Source organism: Benincasa hispida, chromosome 7 (genome assembly GCF_009727055.1).
Source record: "Benincasa hispida cultivar B227 chromosome 7, ASM972705v1, whole genome shotgun sequence".
Lineage (NCBI taxonomy): Eukaryota > Viridiplantae > Streptophyta > Magnoliopsida > Cucurbitales > Cucurbitaceae > Benincasa > Benincasa hispida.
Genome location: NC_052355.1, coordinates 43274440 through 43292742, shown reverse-complemented (window position 1 = coordinate 43292742; position 18303 = coordinate 43274440). Strand labels below are relative to the sequence as shown.

Below are 18303 nucleotides of genomic sequence, written 5' to 3'. Positions count from 1 at the left end.
TTCAAAATTCCTAAATTTTTAATTTTGCTTTTTTAGTACCAAAAAAACTCAAAGTTAGAGCAAAAAGCAAAATATAGAGCATAATTGGAAAAAAGAAAAAAAAAAAAGAAAAAGGAAAAAAGAAAAAGAAAAGGTCAGCCGCAGGGGTTTATAGAGGGTTTAGCCGTCGACAACCCCGCGAAATATCCAATCTGCGAGCTTCCATCAATCAACCGACGAGGCAAAACAATGCGTGGTAACTGGATTGCTCATACTTTGCTGCATCGAGCTCGAATCGCCGCCGTTTCCTCATCACTCTCCTCCATCGGAGCACCGTCGTCCATAGTCTTTGCCTCCGAAGCAACGTCTTCTCAAAGTGCTTGCTCTTCTTCCTCCCGTCGCGACCACGCATTCGCCTTTCCCCCCGCAGCAACCCTGCGGTTATTCAATACCAATTCCTCTAAAGACTTTCAAGATGAAGGGAAAGAACACAACCCACTCCAGTGTATGGATGCGTTTTCTTATACCTGTGCAATCCGTCATTTTTTTTTTCTTTCTCATTTTGAGGCTTCAATCGAGACTACCGTTTGGAATATTATTAATTAATGGCTCTGCATAGTTTAATGATTAGTGATTTTGTAGCTTTAGGTTCGATTAACTTTTTATGATGCAGATGGTGTTTTCTGTTTAGTGGAATATCTGACCAAGGATGGTGTGATTCAGTCATGTTCAGTTATTTTGATTGTTGAACTGCTTATCTAGTTTTTTATGTTTCATCGAGCTTTTTGTTCATTTATTTATCCCATCTAATGCTTGAAAAGCTTTATAATTACAATATTATTTGACTGGTTATTTTCAATACGTTGACTGGTTATCGTTGTAGGTTACTTATAAAAATTTTTAAACGTAAAATAGTGATGGTGTACTATAGATTTGATGTGGAAGGTCCCTCTTTGCTCAGTGTACAGAACTTTCCCCATTCTAATGATAATATCAGTGTGTTCATTGCTAGCTGTACATTTGTCAGGATAATTTTTACTCTCTTACAGCCAAAATTGGCTATTGGAATTTCTAATGGAAGGTTTGTTTAAGCAATGCCTAAAGCTTGAGGTCTCAATTTTGGAAATTTCTTAACTTTTGTAGATGGGGGGGATGAAGGGGGAGAAACCACGGATGGATGGGAAGAAGATGATGATCTGGAGCCTGAGGTATTTCTATCTATTGAGCTGAGCTATTATTCCACTATACTATTATAGGTGATGCTAATTGTTGATAACATAGCTTGGTGATGGAGGGGGCGGTGGTGGTGTTGTTTTACAAGGCGTGCCATGGGGTGAGCGTGTTCTTCTTCTTGCTCAAGAGGTCCTGCTGCAATTTGGTGATGACATAAAACTCTATTCTTTCAAGACCACTCCACGTGGATACATTTATGTCAGATTAGACAAACTCTCAAATGAGTAATTTTCTTCTTTCAGTCCATATTTTTCTCACATAAGAGCTGTGCGTTCTACCTTCGAGTACTGGGGAGTTTGATCTGCAATCATATTTTAAGCCCTTTTTTGCTTGTGGGAGAGATTAGCAATCAACTCAGACCCTGTCATATGATAACAGGAGGAAAAAAGTAATTATAACAAACGCATCTGTATTCGAGCTTTTAAATTTTATTTCATAACCTTTCTCTTTGTCACTATGAATTTTGCTGACTCTGATGATTCTGGTCCCCAACTAGTTAATAATGAAAATTTCTATTCTTTGCTGAAGATCTGTTTGTTTTTGCTTGAGTTGCATATTTGTTTTTCGATAGGAAATCTGTAGTCATGTATTTGTGATGATAGCATAATCATGAAAATTTCTATTGTGATGATAGCATAATCATCATGGGTATTCCATCGGTTTGGATTTCATAATTAAGAATTACAGGCGGCCTTAATTTGGATTTATAAATTTACATTTGTAAAATATTGTTCTCTTCTTAGATTTGGTTGTCCCAGCCTGGAGGAGCTTGAAAGTTACAGCCAAGAGTACAAAAAAAGATTAGATGAAACTGGAGCACTTGGAAATATTCCTGATGATTTAGCTCTTGAGGTAATAGCTGATAGACTTTACCATCCATCCCTACCGTACAAAAATGATTACTTGGGGGTTAGTGCACATTATTATGGCTGCATACATTAATACCTGAACAATCATGCTTCTGCTGTGAAGGTATCATCTCCAGGTGCAGAGAGATTACTGAAGGTCCCAGATGATCTATTTAGATTTAAAGCCATACCGATGCGAGTTTCCTACATTGAAGAGGTAGATTCGAGAGGTACTGAAAATGATGGAGTTTATATGCTGGATCGTGTAGAATCGGAATATGAGTGCTGTATCTGGAAATTGGCAAATGTGAGGGAAAACCGAGATCCTTTAAGTAAGGGTAGGCCTTTGACTCGTAAGCAGAAAGAATGGAGATTAAAGTTGCCCTATGCAAATCATAAGAAGGTATTCCTTTACCTTGAATGCTGAGAGTCAGCACCTCAAGGTCCAAAAGAAAGGATGGGTTGTGTACTTAATTCATGAGGTTAGTGTTAGTTTTACGTAGCATTATTTCTATCTGAGGTCTTGGAGCTTTTCCACTTGGACACTTTCTTTTGTTTGGAAAAGTTAGTTCAGCTCAAACATTATTTTCTCATTGGGTGTTTTTCTCCTTTTGGAATTGATGTCTTTGTAAGGTTTTTCGGTATACTGGTTATATCATCCAGTTCTGCTTGTGTCAGCTCTTCCAACTGATATTTCTTTTCCCAACTGTATTGAACTTCAAAATTGATATTTTTCCCCCTATTCTAATTTATTTTCAAGGCCTAAGTGGTGTTTTCTTTTAGATATATATTCTCTTTCATTTACTAGGTTTCCCCCCTTTTCATTGCTCTTCTGCCGTAATCTTTTAATACTTGCTCTTGAGCTTGGGCTTTGCTTTTGGTATTGCCTTCTCTTTCTAGCCTATTGGTTAAAGTTCTGTAAATCAGAGGAACTACCTTTTTCACCCTTTCCGCCTCCCTTATATGAGCATTTTCTCTTTATCAAATTATTCTGTGATAATCTCATTATATAAGTTGCATGTAATCTCATTATATAAGTTGCATGTAATCTCATTATATAAGTTGCATGCACATTTGTTGTTGTGAAAGCCTTGAAGACTTTTACCTTTATCGCATTATCTGGTTAGGATATCCTTGCATGGTACATCCCGTCAGGATTTTGGCCTTTCAGTAAAAATAAAATGCAGATAGACAGCTGTGTCTTACACGGTGATTAAACAAAGAGCTGATTGAATAAAATTCTTGAAGTTAGATGGTCATGGAAACAAAGTTTGTTGATTTTGTCTAATATGTATTTGGTGACGTTAAAACCTTGAAAAGAGGAAGACATTGCACTCCATGGACCGAGGAAAGGAATTGTACTCTCTCTATATGTGTGTATTTCACGAGCTTGTTATTGATTTAATTCTTTTTATAACAATGTTTAAGGAAAGCTATTTTAATAATATTCACGAGAATGAAATTGTTTATTTCAGAGTAACATTTATAGTGATGCCATTTTGAATCTACCACAACAAAGAAGCATAATAACGGGAACATTACTATTCCCAGAAGAATACCACTTTGTTGCAAGATACTAGAGAGCTTTTGCTTATTTTTTCTTATGATTCATTTCTATTGTTTCTATTAAATATATAGCTTTTTCCTCCTATTTTTGACCCAATAGAAATAAACATCTAAAAAATTAAGTAAAATTTCTTATTAACTTGTGTGTAACCAAGATTTTCTTCTCTTCTACTAGAATTACATTCATCCATGCATATTACGCAGTAGAGCCATAAGAGCTGACGTTCTTTTGGACAAAATCCAACTGAGCCACAGTAATCTTCATCCATCACTGCCGGATAATCAGTCAACAAATTTCAAACTTGGCACGTATGGTTTGTCACACTCGTAGAACGAGCCAACGAGGAGTACTTTCCTCCTGGAGGAGGATGTTACGGAGGGGCAGGTCAATAATGGAGGAAACTGTTTGATGTGTGATTTTTTCCTAAGTGGTTATAGATCCTAAAAGTAATTTGGTAGAGTAATGAAACTTAGCTACTGAATGGTTTAGTTGCTTTTGGCTAGAGAAAAATCGACCACACGGTCTTGTGCTTCTCTTGTATTTTTCCTTTCCCCTTCTTTCTTTTTCAGCCCTTGTCTCCGTCAGCAGTAAAGTATTTTGTGGGTGTTAGCTGTTGGTCTCTAATTCTTCTTTCTAAATTTTTGTCTCAGTTCATTTTTGTTCTCTCTTACTCAACCTCATCTCTTTTGTTTGTTTATAGCTAACTACCACAGGTTAATAAAGTTTTAGAATTACTTTATTTTTCAAATATTTGATCATTACAAATAATGTAGCATCATATAATCTATCCATGATATTATTTTTCTCACAGGTCTGTTGACATCATTATTTCCATCATGAATTTATAATCTCTACATTTTATCTGTGATAACAGGACACATTCAACAAAGGTAGAGCCAAGACACTCATGTCAATCAAAAGGAGGTGTCCATGTTGCCATGTTGGGCAGGCCCCCCCCGGCTGTAGAGATAGATAGCTCATTATGGATAAGTGGACCACTGAATGGTTTTGTTATTTGTTAGAAAGAAAATTCATGTTGCATCATGTGCTTTGGACATATCTTTTCTCACTAATTGACAAAAACCAATTTAGGTCATCAAATTCCAACCCCATTCAGCTTGGGTATTTGTAGTTATTCTGGTTTTTGCATGAACAAGTCCCTTTCATGAGTACCTACTTCTGTACATTTTGCACCTCTCCTCAATAAAAAAGTTGCCTGATGTCAGAAGAAAAAAACTTGGGAAATTTTAGAGCTATTAAATAATTTCCATTTTGGCTTATTCTTGGCATGTTTTGTTATGGTTGCAGGACCAAGCTTTTGATAACGAAATATCTAGCTAAATGTGGATGTTTTTTTGAGGTAAAAATACTTCCTCTCCATCCCCATCACCCTTTTGTGTTTTATGGGTAAATTGATTGAATATTGTTTTTACTTCTTAGTGACTTGAGGAAGAAAACTGAAAAGAAAAGAATTCATTTGAGTATTGCCAAAGGTGCTTGTTTTTTGTTGTTGTGGTGTGCCTTTTTGGTTGAAATAATCTGTTGTTTTTGTCGAATTTGCCGAGGAGAAAATATAAAGAGGTAGAAAGTAGAAAGAGAGGTTGATGAATGTAGCTCTCATAAATGCTTATTTCAACCTTTCACGTTTTCCTTCCGTGTGGCAGTGGGATTCTTATATGACAACTTGTTCGTCTTTATCCACTCAATGCCACCAAATAACTTTCCTCTTCTGCCATTTTGCTCCTCATGAAACTCAAGAGGTTTTGGGGAAAAAGAAAGTAGAAAATTTTCAACAAGATAACTGCAGAACATAGGAGGAAAAATAGGTAATAGATAAAACAGATTGTCCTTTTAGATGAAACTTGTCGTTAGATTAACACAATCTTAACAGTGTAGTTAGTTCTAAAGAGATGCAAATCAAGGAGACTCAAAATACAAGGCTCGCTACCAGAAGTTTAAAAGAAAAATTGGACAACATTTGGATTAGGAAAAATTGGAGCACATTAGGATTAGTTTGAAGGATGCAATACTACTTTTTGGTTCCTATCCTTTTAGTTTTAGTTCATTCTTTTTGTTCATGTACTTTAGAGAGTGACTGTTTTGGTTCTTTCATTATCGGTTTTATTCTATTTTTTAAGGAATCAAAATGCACAATTTTTTAAAAGCATAAAAACTAAAATGACCATTTTGAACGTATAGAGATTCAAATAAACTAAAGTTAAAAAGTAAACCAAAACAATATTTAAAATTAGTTAGAAAGTCAAAATTAGTAATATATTATTTGAGCCACTCAATTTGAAGAAGCAAACATGGAAATGGATGGAAATTTATTCACACTTCATCCATCTATTGTTTGCCATGTCCTTATTCTTTTAAAAATATAGTGGAGTCCATTGACAAATTTCTAGTTAAACAAATGAAGTATGATATTTTTGTACTAAAATTGTGGGAAAATATCAATTTATGGCCCTAAACTTTAGAGATTGTTTCAATTTAAACTCTAAACGAATAATTATATCAATTTAAATCTGGACTGTTTTTAAGTATATCAAGTTATGCCTCCATTACATTTGGTTTTGAAAAGTCTTATGTGAAACTTATAATTATATCAACTAAACCCATTCATAAATGAATCAATTTAGATTCCTAGTAAAAAAATATTTCGGGAATTGCTCATGTATTTGTTCTAATCTTCCATTTTGTAAAATTGATATTTGAAGAAGCTTGCATGTGTTTGAGAATTAATGCATGGATGATTTTCAAAGGTAATTGTAATGAAGAGTCTAAATTGATTCAAATATGAAAATTATTGTTACTGTAACCTCATTACGGTTATTGTTATTGTTACTGTTATAACATGAGAATTATGAATTTGTTATATTTACTATTATCGTTATTGTTTGATTCTAAATGGTTATAGTAACAATAGTAGTAAATGTGACAAATTCATAATTCTAAGGAAACGTGATCAAAAGCAATCTAATTTTGTTTGCAAGTGTGGTTCATTATAATTGATTTATCAATGAAATTTCATTACGATTAAACTAATTTTCAATACAGATAGCCTAAAAGTTTAAAAGAAAAAATTGGACAACATCAAGATTAGATTAAAGGTTTCAATACTATTTTTGGTTTATATATATATATATTTGTTTCCATTCATTTTCATTTCACTTTTTAAAGGATCAAAATGTACTTTTTTTTAAGGAAAAGTATAGAGACTAAAATAGTTATTTTGAACGTATAAAGATTCAAATAACCTAAAGTTAAAAATATAGAAACAAAAATAATATTCAAAATTAGTTCGAAAATCCAAATTAGTAATAGATTGTCTAAACGAATAGCAATGTAGAATTCAATTTGAAGAAGCAAACATGGAAATTGATGGAAATTTTTCTTTCATAGAATTCAATTTGTGTGGGTTATTATTATTTATTATGATTCATTTTATTATTATTTTAATGATTAATGATGGTGTGTGTGGATGCATTATAGTTCAACCAATTATGGAGAATACGATTGGATTGGCTATTATAGGTTTCACCAATTAGTGGAGAATAAGAACAATAACCTCATCCACGTTTTGAATATTTATTAAAACCATTTTAAATGGTCATCATTACTTATGCAAATAACTCAAAACTTATCAAATTTGTCAAAGATAGAGGCCAAGATTGATGAGCGCCGTTGGTATTTATTTAGATATACTTAACCCACCCTTGTGAAACACATTATTAACAAATAATAATAATAATAAAAAGTTATTGAATGTGGTTTTTAGGACTTTTTTTCCAAATAAAATTATGAATATTTTAATATTTGTTTCATGGACATTCTAAATTTTTTGGAGTAAACATTTAGATTATTACATTTGTTTTACAGTATTGTAAGATACTTAAACATCTGGAGATCCTCAAACATCCTAGGATGCCCTTTTGGAGGGCATCTCAAAAATTTTGGATGCTCTCTTAAAAAATAGGTTTTCTAGATTTTTTTAGTTGAGGGCATCTCTAGTTTACTTTTTTGTCCTTACTCTTTTCTTATATATTTGTGTGTAGTATGTGTACATATCACTCTCAATTTGTCATTATACAATTAAAATAAATATTGTCAACCATATACATATTTTTTTTTTTAATATTGTAGTTCTATACATTTTTAAGCAAGATATTCAAATTTAATCTTAAATTAATATTTATTTGATAAAAAATCTTAAATTATGATATATAATTTTGTTGAGAAAAATAATTTATAAAATAGTATAAATTGTATTAATTTAAAAAGAACTTCAAATAGACAAAAAGAAATATATTATATAAGTTTAAATTATATTAAATTATAACGGCTCCTTGAAACATTAAGTAAATTTAAGACATTCACGACAATGAAATAAACATAGTTATCAAAATATTTTCAGATGTTTACAAAAATGTTTCTACAAAACAAACATGGTAATCTGAAAGCAGAAAGAGGAGCCCTCGGTCCCCTCAGGTTTAGCTTCCGCCTATCCCATCGGTCGGAAAAGAGCTCAGTTTCATCGAAAGATGCACACTATATAGTCAGTGAACCTTGGAACCAGTGCTATAGGGTCAGAGATGTCTTCCTCTGGGTCCCATTCTCATTCCATATAGCTGTCAAACCTTGCAAGCCCATTTCTGTAAAGAGGTTCTTTCTCTCACGTAATTTCGCCCGTTCCACTTCCGTGCCGGAGGAAATGGGATGAGAACCCATGATACAATCTTCTTGTATGTCGATTTAGCAAACCAATGCCTAGAGATGTCGAACATCTATAATTTTATATGTCTATAATTTTGGACATCTAAAGATTCAATTATATACACTCTCACAAAATAAACGATCCAAAAAGAGATTTCATTTTTAGTTAGTTTGTTTTTTGGGTTATAAAAGTTGGTATGAAAAATGAGAGATAAGTATATAATTTTTTGTTCTATAATTTAAATTATAAGGTTTGTAATTTTAGCTAAAGTTCTTGAAACATTAAATAAAGGTATATTATTAATTATAGAGAGAAAAATTTTTAATATAATATTTTAAATAAAAGACAACTAAAAGGGAGGAATTTCTTTGGCGTTACTAATAAGAAAAGTTATCGCATTTATGAAATACGTAATTTTGTCATCAAGCCAAAGTGTGTAGAACACTCACTAATGGGGAGACATTGTCAATCGATTTTATTCATCTAAATATACATTTATTATTTTGATTTTTCATCCTTTTTAGTTTAGAAAAAAAAAAAAAAAAACTTTGATTTTTCATTGCTTTCACTCCGTCTACATAATTCTCATTCTAAACATCTTTTTTTCTTTCTTTTAGGCTAAGCCAAGGCAACTTCGTTGGATGTATTTTATGGTGCATTCGGGATTACTTTTGGAAGGGATATAAGTGATTAAAAAAAAATCGTTTTTTGTGTTTGGTAAAACAAATTTAGATTAAACCTAGTTAAATCACTTTTTAAAACACACTTATTTCACACCTATTTTAAAAGCAGAGTGATAAAGTTTTTTTTATTAATATTTAATTTTTAGTTGCATCCTTTAAAAATAAGATGTATTTTATATATCTAGTCTATCTTCTAATTTTCATAAGTTGAATACATCCATTTTTAAAGAAGATTATACCATATTGATTTTTTTAAAAGAAAAAAAATAAACAAAGTTACTTCCCTTAATATTTGAAAACTGATCTAGAATAAGCAAAATTTATCATTCTAAAAATTATTTAAATTATAAATTACAAAAAAAAAAGTTAATAGTAAGTCTATTTAAGTTAGTATATCTAAAACAAGAATTTTCTTTTTTGTATTTATTTACCAAATACTATAACCTAATTCTTTAAATTTAAGCTAAAAATTTATCAAACACTGATTTACTTCATTTTTTAGTTGATTTTTCTAGAAGTACAGTTACCAACAAATTTTTTTAAAATTATATAGATTTGAAACTCCAACTTCGTGGTCGTTAGTGCTATAGATGCCTAATTGAGCTAGGCTTTTTTTGGCAACGTGTTTTGTTAGTATTTCATTAAAGAAAGTAACTTTATCATATATAATACATATAACATATAGTTGATTTAGAATTGCATTGGAGAATGTGAAGCTTGGTAATTAAATTATTTATTATGATATATTAAAAGGAAAATGACAAAAAGAAAGAAAAGATTCTCTTCAATAATTGAGATTATAGAAACAACCATGATTAGTTAATTAACTAATTAATTATGCTAGAGCTGATGCTTCAAATCTACAAGCAACTATATGAAAAAACAGAAAATCTAAAAAAAAATAATTAATAATAAATAAATGATTGGCAAGATAATGCTAAGAAGGGAGAAGGAAAAATTAGTTCATGTTTAGTAACAATTTGGTTTTTTTTTTATTTTTGTTTTTAGAAATTAAACCTATTTTATTCAGGTTTCTTATCCTAATTTGCATCTTTGTTAAGTATCAAGGTTAAATTCTTAGTCAAATTTCAAAAACAAAAACAAATTTTCAAAGGTTACTTTTTTTTATTTCTCAAAAATTGACTTTTTTTAAACCATGAAAGATCGCTAACGAAATTGAAATAATGTATATAAACTTAATTTTAAAAAATAAAATGGTCAACAAATGCGATGAAATAAATTTTATAGGATCAAAATAATATTATATAAATATATATATATATATAAATGAATGTGGCTGCCAATGGCAATTGCTATGCCACCCAAATTCAAAGCTTTGTTGGGCAGTTGGGAAGCAATAGGCTTAGCTCCCTATGTTTAGAAATTCAAAGCTTTGAGTCAGCAAACCCCACAAAGCTTTCATTTTTCACTGCACATTGCCACAATTATTATGGAATTTATGTCACCTTATTATTGTTTGGGATTTTAATTTTAGAAAATATATTAGGATCAATTTGATTCACTAAAGAAAAAAGTATTATTTTTTAAATATTTTTATCTAAATACTTTTGATAACAACCAATTAAATTACATTTGAAAAGTTATTTTGAGTAGTTGCTAAATACTCAATTTTTTTTTAAAAAATGACTTATTTTCTCAATTAAATACTTGGAAATATTTTCCAAACATGCCCTTATATTCATACACTTTGGAGATTGTATTAGTTTAAACCATAAACTAATAATTGTATCAATTTAAACTCTAATGACTTGTTTAATAGAGAATATAAAAATAGAATTTTGAAGACAAGGGATTCAATAAAAATATAGCTGTATTTCATGTTTTCATATATATGATATGTAGCGAATTCAGAAACTGGATTCCAATTTGAACAATTATTTAAAATATCATCAATTTATATTCATAAACTTTAGAGGTTGTATCATTTTAAATCATAAACGAATAATTGTATCATTTAAACTCTAAACTTTTGTCAGCATATCAGTTTACACTCTCCATTACGTTTGTTTTGAAAAAAATAAAAAACATCGTGTGAAACTTATAATTGTATCAATTAAACTCTTTGATCTTTTTAAATGAATAAATTTAGACTCTTAGTCATAGTTTTCTTTGAGAATCGTCCATGCATTTACTCTAATAATCAATTTTTTAAAATTGACATTTGAAGATACTACACATGTTTACGATTTAATGCATTGATGATTTTCTAAGGTAATCGTAACACAACGTCTAGATTGATTAGCTTATAAAAGTTCAGGAGTTTATTTGACTCAAATTTAAGTTTCACACATATTCGTTGAACAAAATCTAAAGAACGATATAGATACAATTACGAAATTTTAGGATTTAAATTGATAACAATTATTAGTTCAGAGTTTTAATTAATACAACCTCAAGCTTAGAAGTATAATTTGATAATGCCCTTAATTTTATTCTTATTTTTCTCCCTTAATATATGTATATAGAACATAGATTGATCACGTAGTCTAAGCAGTCTTTAATTAAGGTTTAATTTGTATTGATTTTTCAAGGTGTTTAAGATATTGGGACATGAACATTTGTATACCCTCATTCATTGTATAATTAAATATTGTTTCTAATCATTATGGCTTATTAATGAGAATAGGAACAACACTCTAATTCAATATTAAGCAGTCAATTCAAATTGGTAATGATGGCTTAACAAGGAAATTCAATTCATTTAAGCTGTATATCAGAAGTTAAGATCTACTTGTAATATATTTATGAAACATAAGAAAAATTAAATATTATATTTATTAAAAAAAATATAGAAAATAAGAATTGGGAGTTGGGGAAAAGGAAGGAGATGACGGAGGAAACTTTTTAAAAAAATGTCAAAAGTTGGCTTAGAAAAATGCTATTATTTTCCCTCCCTCTTTTTCCTTTTTCTCTTCTTTTAATAATATGTGAGGATGTTGATAGTATTGTAGGTTATCATCCTCTAATAACAATAATAATTTGAAGTCCATTGGCACAATTCAATATGAATTTAAGAATTGAGTTTGATGTATTTTCTAATTTGAGCAATTTTCTCGTAAGAAAAATTTGAGTTTGATGATAGACCATATTGTTGGTAGAAGTCTATCACTCGTAAATTTTGCTATATCTACAAATCTATCACGGATAGATTTTGCTATAATTTAATTGAAAAAATAAAAAATTAAACTCAAACATAAGAGTTTTGAATGTAAATCTTTGGTAATGCTAAAGGTTACTCGAAATGAGGCAGGGTGAGTTTGATTTGGGGTGATGTGGGGTTTCACTTTCAATAAGTTGAGCAAAGCTAAATAGAAGGAAAATTGTCTAAAATAACCCTTTGAACGAGTTTTTTTTAGAAAGGGTGTTAGTTTTATAATGTGAAAAGTTAGGAGGGTTATTTTTGGACAATTTTCTTACGTAAAAGTAACCCGTCTTTGGCTTTTACCACTATTTATTTTCTTGATTTTGACACCAACAGATTCCAATTTCCCTCTTTATAATAATTCATATATCTTCTTTCTTTTGATGGTGGAGATGGCCGAAACTCCAGAAAATGATGCCTCACAATATTTTCTTCAATGCCAACACTTTGAAAGCTGACATAAAGTTAGCATATATACACACCCAACGAATAGCTTCAAATCTTGAAAATCCCATTAACTACTTGACTTTGCCTCTAATTTTAGCAAAACCTTTTTTTGCAAAATCAACTCCATTTTTAGTTTGTCTTAGCCTCGTCAATCATCTTGACATGTTAATTGGGATTTGTATGCTAATACTTTAAGCCCAAGATTCGAAATGCGAATCATGGGTCTAGGGCGTTACACATGGTATAAGAAACACATGATATGAAAATATGGTTAGAAAGATTTAAATATTAAGATCTTTAAGTAATTTTATGTTGGGTGACATCTAGGAAAATTTACTAAAAAACATGTGAGTGAGAACAAAATATACTGAAATGATCCATGTTGACTTATAGGGATAGTTTTCACTCTTAGAAGCAGTTTAAGACAAACAAATAGATAACGTGGCCTAATCCCAAGGGATGCAGACCAATGTTGGGACCATTACAGGTGTCAAATCTAGATTTCAAATCCTAATTTGAAACCTGAACTTGGAAGTGTTACATGCTATGAAGCACAAATACTTCATGTGAGGCAAAGAATTCGCATCAGACACGTATCGGATATCGATACTTCAAAATATTTTCCAGATACGTATCTGACACGCGATTTGACGTATCTATTTCTACGCGTAACTTTTTTAAAGAAAAAAGACAAGCAACTCATCTAATATTTCTCAATCTAAAACTAGACAACCTATTTAAAAAGTTCACTACTCGAGTCCAAAACTAAAAGGAAAAAAAATAAATAAAAGACCAAATCCTAGAATCATCTAATATTCGTCTTCACATTTGAGTACCCACAAAATTCATTAAAATATAAACCATTTGAATATCTTCAACAATTCAATGAAGAAGTTTTTCGTTATCTTCATGCTTCTCCCTCTAATCTTCTTCTTTATAATATGAGTCATTTTCCTATTACATTTTATTAACTATTGTACTTCAACATCTTAGGTGTTGCTTTTTTTGTATTGTATTTTAGTGTTTGTATTCTATTTTGTGCTATTGTTATTAACTTGTATGCTAAATTTATCTATATCATAGATTTTTTTAAGAAAAATAAAATATATCTTCAATGTATCAGTATCCTCATTTTTTTAGAAATATATATTCAATATATATATAAAAATAATGTATCCGTATCTTAGTTTTTTAGAAATTGATCACCGTATTTGTATCGTGTAACTGTATTTGTATCTGTGCTTCATAGGTTACATGTATCATTTACAGGTTGTTTTTACTTTTTAGCCTACCTTTGTCTAATGAAACAGTACAACCTTTGGGTGTGTTTGTTAGGGACGTGTATATAGTATTATCTATCCCCTGTTCTTAACAGAGGACTTTAATATTTTGAATAAAAAAAAAAAAAGAAAAGTAATGAGCTTGGTTTTGGCTTTGGGGGACAACCAGAAAGCAATTTCAGAAGAAGAGGAAGGGGTTTTTTGTAAAGACCAGTAAAGAAAAAAGCAGCAAAATACATGGAAATGGCAGATGGAGTTAAATCCCCCACTACTTAAGTACCTGTAGAGTTAAAAATATTCTGCCATTGTTGCACTGTTGCAAGACAGATCCACCAATTGGTACATTTGTCAGCATTGAATTTGTCCACTTGTTTGGCTAATTTGCATTCTAAGAGTCCCCTCTTTAAGTAAAGGACAGACAAATAGTTTCCAATATAATTTTTGGGTAATTAAACATTGTTTCTTTGCCAAACAACAAACCCATTGCCATTTTTCTTTCCTCTCAATGTACTTGCAGTTGATCTAGGAAGATAAAGGGATCTTCTTCTTCCTATTCTGTTAAAGAGAGAAAGTGAATGAGATTTTTCCATCTGTAACAGAGAAACAGTGGAATTGGAAAACAGGGGGAAAAATAAGGGAAAAAAGAGGTGGTGTTGCTTTGTGTGGGTTTTTGCGTCACGATCATTGGCTGCACGTGGAAGCCTAGAAGGTAAATTCCTCTGTCTCAACTTCTTGTGAGGTTTTTCCCATTTATTATAATCGGTAAATTAACATGGATTGCAGAGTATTCTCACATTACCTTATTATTATATATTAGTTTCGTGCCGATGCTCGTCTTCCACCTTCTTCGGTTTCTCCCTTCCCTGCAACTGCAACCCCTTCCATTTTTCTCCTCTAATCTCTGTGAGTAAATTTCTCTACCTCTTATTTTTCCCTTTTTCTGTTTGTCACTGCTATTTGCTGCAGTTTCATCAAAACCTTAAACCATCATCTAACTATTTCTTTTTCTAATCATTTCTGTTTCTTCGGTTTTCTTCTGTGATGGGGTTGTTTGTTTTGATTTTTTATGATCTGGGTATGGGTTTGTTTTTGTTTTTGATACTCCATTTGCTTCATGGCCATCGGCCCAAATCGAGGGTTTCTGTTATCGATCCTCCCAATAAACGAAATTCCAGTCTAATTAAAGCTTCCTGCATGTTGCTGTTCATGTGATAGTGTCACATGGTTTGTGAATGTTTCTTGATCTGTATGTCTTGAATTTCCATATCTAATAAAATCCATTGGAAGCTGTAGATTCTTCAACCTCATGCGATGCAGTTTTTGTAATGCCCCAAAATTTAGTTCAATGTCCACTAGCTGTAAGTGGGAAGAACTAGGAAGCTCTTCCTTCATTGATAATCTCTTGAAATTTTAAGGGATGGTGTAAAATTTAGCGTTGAATCAGTCAGTTTTGTTCATCTTCTTTTGAGCAGGACTTGTAGCTTTGTGAATTATGGCTTTATGTGGGGATCATAAAGACAGAGAGGTGAGGATCCATGAAAGTTTGGAGGAGCTAAGTACTGATTTAGCTGACTATGTTGCTGAATTATCAGAGGCATCTGTGAAAGAACGTGGGGTATTTTCTATTGCGTTATCTGGTGGTTCTCTAATTAGCTTAATGGGGTATGGATGATTTTGTTTCCTTCTCTGGTTTCAATGAGGGTTTGAAAATTTTGGTTTCTTCCTATAATTTTTGGTCGATGGATAACAGAAAGCTCTGTGAAGCTCCTTACAACAAGACTGTCGACTGGGCCAAGTGGTATATATTTTGGGCTGATGAACGTGTTGTTGCAAAAAGCCATGCCGACAGCAATTATAAGCTTGCAAAGGATAACCTTCTTTCCAAGGTTTGTAATAATGTCTCTTTTTCTTGTAATTGATGGTTGCCTTCATCTCTTTTGAACCCTTTTTTTCTCCTTACTTGGTACTTTGAAAGCTTAGAGGAACTAAAACTACAAAGGAATCATTCCTTGTCTTCTTTTCCTTGAATACTATGTTTGCTAAATTCTGGATCTCTTCATGGATTTTAACAAAGTAATTGTATCGTACAATGCTTAGTTTATTTTAATCCTTGGGCTATTAGTTGCCACTTTAATGACCAAACAAGGAACTAATTTGGTCTTAGAAGTTCTATATACATGAATGATGAATTGATAGATCTGCTCTGTATTGTTCTGGAATCATCATTTTAAAATATAGAATACTGTTCATTCAACAACTCAACATAGAGTAGCTTCCTTTCTCAACTTCTACGGACAAATTGGTCCCTTATATATATATTTATATCCTTCTTCTTCTTGAATTCAACTACATTTAGGGTAGGGACTCGAACTTCTAACCTTTTGGCATATAATGACTCAACTAGTTGAAATACACAACTTTTAGGATTAGGATTTGAACTTCTAACTTTTCGGTATATAGTACCTTAACTAGTTGAAATACTCGGTTTGGCCACTTTTTTTTCTAGGAAAGATATAGTTGCAATTTCATTATGTATCACCAAACTCGTTCATCATGACAGGATTTTTGGTCTTCAGCTCAAAATCTCACTTTTGTTGGACTAACATAGGGAGGAAATGACATTGAAAATCCATCCTTGTACCCTGTTCTTCCCTTTGAAAGCATAAATGGTTCCATGAACTCTAATCATGAAGCATCCAAGGGATGGCATTTTTGTTGTTTTTGTTTGCTATACTAGATTGCAATCATGTCCTGTAGGGAACTTTCTTTGGGACTGGCATTCAAAGCATCTCAGCGTAAAAGTTTTTCCATGATTCGTTCTTCATACTCCATCTTCCCATGTCGTATAGTTAGTGAACATTTGTTAGATTTATTGTATGTAATCTCTACCATATGGCAATTTTCCAACCAAAACTGTACTAGTCAGCATAGATGAATACAACTCTCTTCCAAAGTGGCAAAACTGTGTGTGTGATGTGATGTCATCCATTTTCAACTCTTTTTTATTTAGCAATTGCACTCAACTCCAGAACATGGTATTTTTAACTTTGATCCTCGCGATTTGAATCATTCTAGCTATATTGATGATATGTTCTGTTTGTATCACTAGGTGCCAATTGTTCCCAGTCATGTACACTCGATCAATGATTCAGTGTCAGCTGAGGAAGCTGCCGATGAGTACAAGTTTGTCATTCGACAGTTAGTTAAATCCCGGATCGTTAGTGTGTCTGATGTGAGTGACAGTCCCAAGTTTGACCTCATACTACTTGGAATGGGTTCTGACGGCCATGTTGCCTCATTATTCCCCGATCACTCGGTGCTTGAGGAGAAAGATGAATGGGTTACTTTCATAACCGATTCTCCAAAACCTCCTCCAGAGAGAATCACCTTCACATTGCCTGTGATCAACTCTGCATCAAATGTGGCAATTGTTGTAACAGGTGAAAACAAAGCAGAGACCGTACATTTGGCCATCGATGATATAGGAGCAGACTGCCCCCTCCTACCTGCGAGGTTGGTACAGCCAAGGAAAGGAAAGTTGGCATGGTTTTTGGATAACCATGCTGCTTCAAAACTCGACAATTACCAATTTTCCGAGTAGTCTTAAGCTGTTCCCGATGCGGTGTATCTCTGTATGTAGTTGATGGATTTCAGCAGTTGTGGTTCCTTATCTCTTCATTTCGATCCCACATTTTATTTCATCCCCTCCTCCCTTTTTGTTTTGGATCACATTCTCCATATTTTGACTTCTCTTTATTTCTTTGCTGGAGTGATGGGAGAAGTGTGAATCTCCTTTCATTTTGTAAGCAGAGCTAAATAAGGTAAGGTCTCAGTGAAAAGCAGATGGTTTTGTAGGACAGTTGCTGCTATGTATATGTTGAAGCCAGCAGAAACATCAATGCAAATTTGTAAAAAGCAGCCATCACAAATATATTGAATTTCTCTCATTTCTTTCTCTCCTCTCATTCAATTTGGTAGAGGAAAACCCACATAAGTTGTAAGAAATGTGGGGAAAAGTTTGGTAATCCTATCATTGGTTATGACATCAGATTAAGCAATTGAATACAAATCTTAATTAGTTTGTGTGTTCAGTAATGAAATTGGCCATTTGAAAATGTAATCTAACATCTTTATATCGCTTTCCAGATGGTGACTGTTTTGAAGATTGGATTCTATATTCTAAGCAACAGAGATGACATTACTGGGAATACCCATTTCAAAAGTTCCAATTCAATCCTTTTTTTTTTTGTACTCTCAATAGAAAAATGTCAATTTTTTTAAAGTCAAGTGGATAAGATTAGGTGACGCATTGGCCCATAGTGATAAAGACCTCTCGTAGTTAATTAATTGTTGAGGCTCGTTTCTTGGATCTTACAGATGGAAGCA

General features: G+C 32.0%; 2 protein-coding genes across 6 annotated transcripts; both read left to right on the top strand.

The window, feature by feature from the left end:
• Nucleotides 1-108: 108 nt before the first annotated feature.
• LOC120080930 lies at nucleotides 109-4883 on the top strand. 2 transcript variants are annotated; one of them, XM_039035615.1, is made up of 6 exons: nucleotides 109-484; nucleotides 1123-1187; nucleotides 1261-1436; nucleotides 1956-2064; nucleotides 2185-2542; nucleotides 4502-4883. In XM_039035615.1, exons 1-5 carry the CDS (start codon nucleotides 229-231, stop codon nucleotides 2485-2487), a joined length of 909 nt encoding a protein of 302 aa, XP_038891543.1. In that variant the 5' UTR covers nucleotides 109-228; the 3' UTR covers nucleotides 2488-2542; nucleotides 4502-4883. The 2 variants fall into 2 exon arrangements, with proteins under 2 accessions (XP_038891543.1, XP_038891544.1); XM_039035616.1 differs by having other exon boundaries at nucleotides 2185-4011.
• Nucleotides 4884-14379: 9496 nt separating this feature from the next.
• On the top strand, nucleotides 14380-17995 carry LOC120081991 (probable 6-phosphogluconolactonase 1). Of its 4 annotated transcripts, XM_039037184.1 has the most exons (6): nucleotides 14380-14626; nucleotides 14735-14820; nucleotides 15211-15275; nucleotides 15390-15579; nucleotides 15668-15803; nucleotides 17027-17995. In XM_039037184.1, exons 4-6 carry the CDS (start codon nucleotides 15410-15412, stop codon nucleotides 17516-17518), a joined length of 798 nt encoding a protein of 265 aa, XP_038893112.1. In that variant the 5' UTR covers nucleotides 14380-14626; nucleotides 14735-14820; nucleotides 15211-15275; nucleotides 15390-15409; the 3' UTR covers nucleotides 17519-17995. The 4 variants fall into 4 exon arrangements, with proteins under 4 accessions (XP_038893112.1, XP_038893113.1, XP_038893110.1 ...); XM_039037182.1 differs by lacking the exon at nucleotides 15211-15275 and having other exon boundaries at nucleotides 14381-14626; XM_039037181.1 differs by lacking the exon at nucleotides 15211-15275 and having other exon boundaries at nucleotides 14381-14626; nucleotides 14701-14820.
• The last annotated feature ends 308 nt before the right edge of the window (nucleotides 17996-18303 follow it).

Bases quoted from the DNA above. Each gene is read 5' to 3' on its own strand.
- LOC120081991 (XM_039037185.1), top strand. From the start codon at position 15,410: ATGGCTTTATGTGGGGATCATAAAGACAGAGAGGTGAGGATCCATGAA. The intron at 15,580-15,667 runs GTATGGATGATT...GATGGATAACAG, and splicing joins TCTCTAATTAGCTTAATGGG to AAAGCTCTGTGAAGCTCCTT. The intron at 15,804-17,026 runs GTTTGTAATAAT...TTGTATCACTAG, and splicing joins AGGATAACCTTCTTTCCAAG to GTGCCAATTGTTCCCAGTCA.
- LOC120080930 (XM_039035615.1), top strand. From the start codon at position 229: ATGCGTGGTAACTGGATTGCTCATACTTTGCTGCATCGAGCTCGAATC. The intron at 1,188-1,260 runs GTATTTCTATCT...TTGATAACATAG, and splicing joins ATGATGATCTGGAGCCTGAG to CTTGGTGATGGAGGGGGCGG. The intron at 1,437-1,955 runs GTAATTTTCTTC...TTCTCTTCTTAG, and splicing joins TTAGACAAACTCTCAAATGA to ATTTGGTTGTCCCAGCCTGG.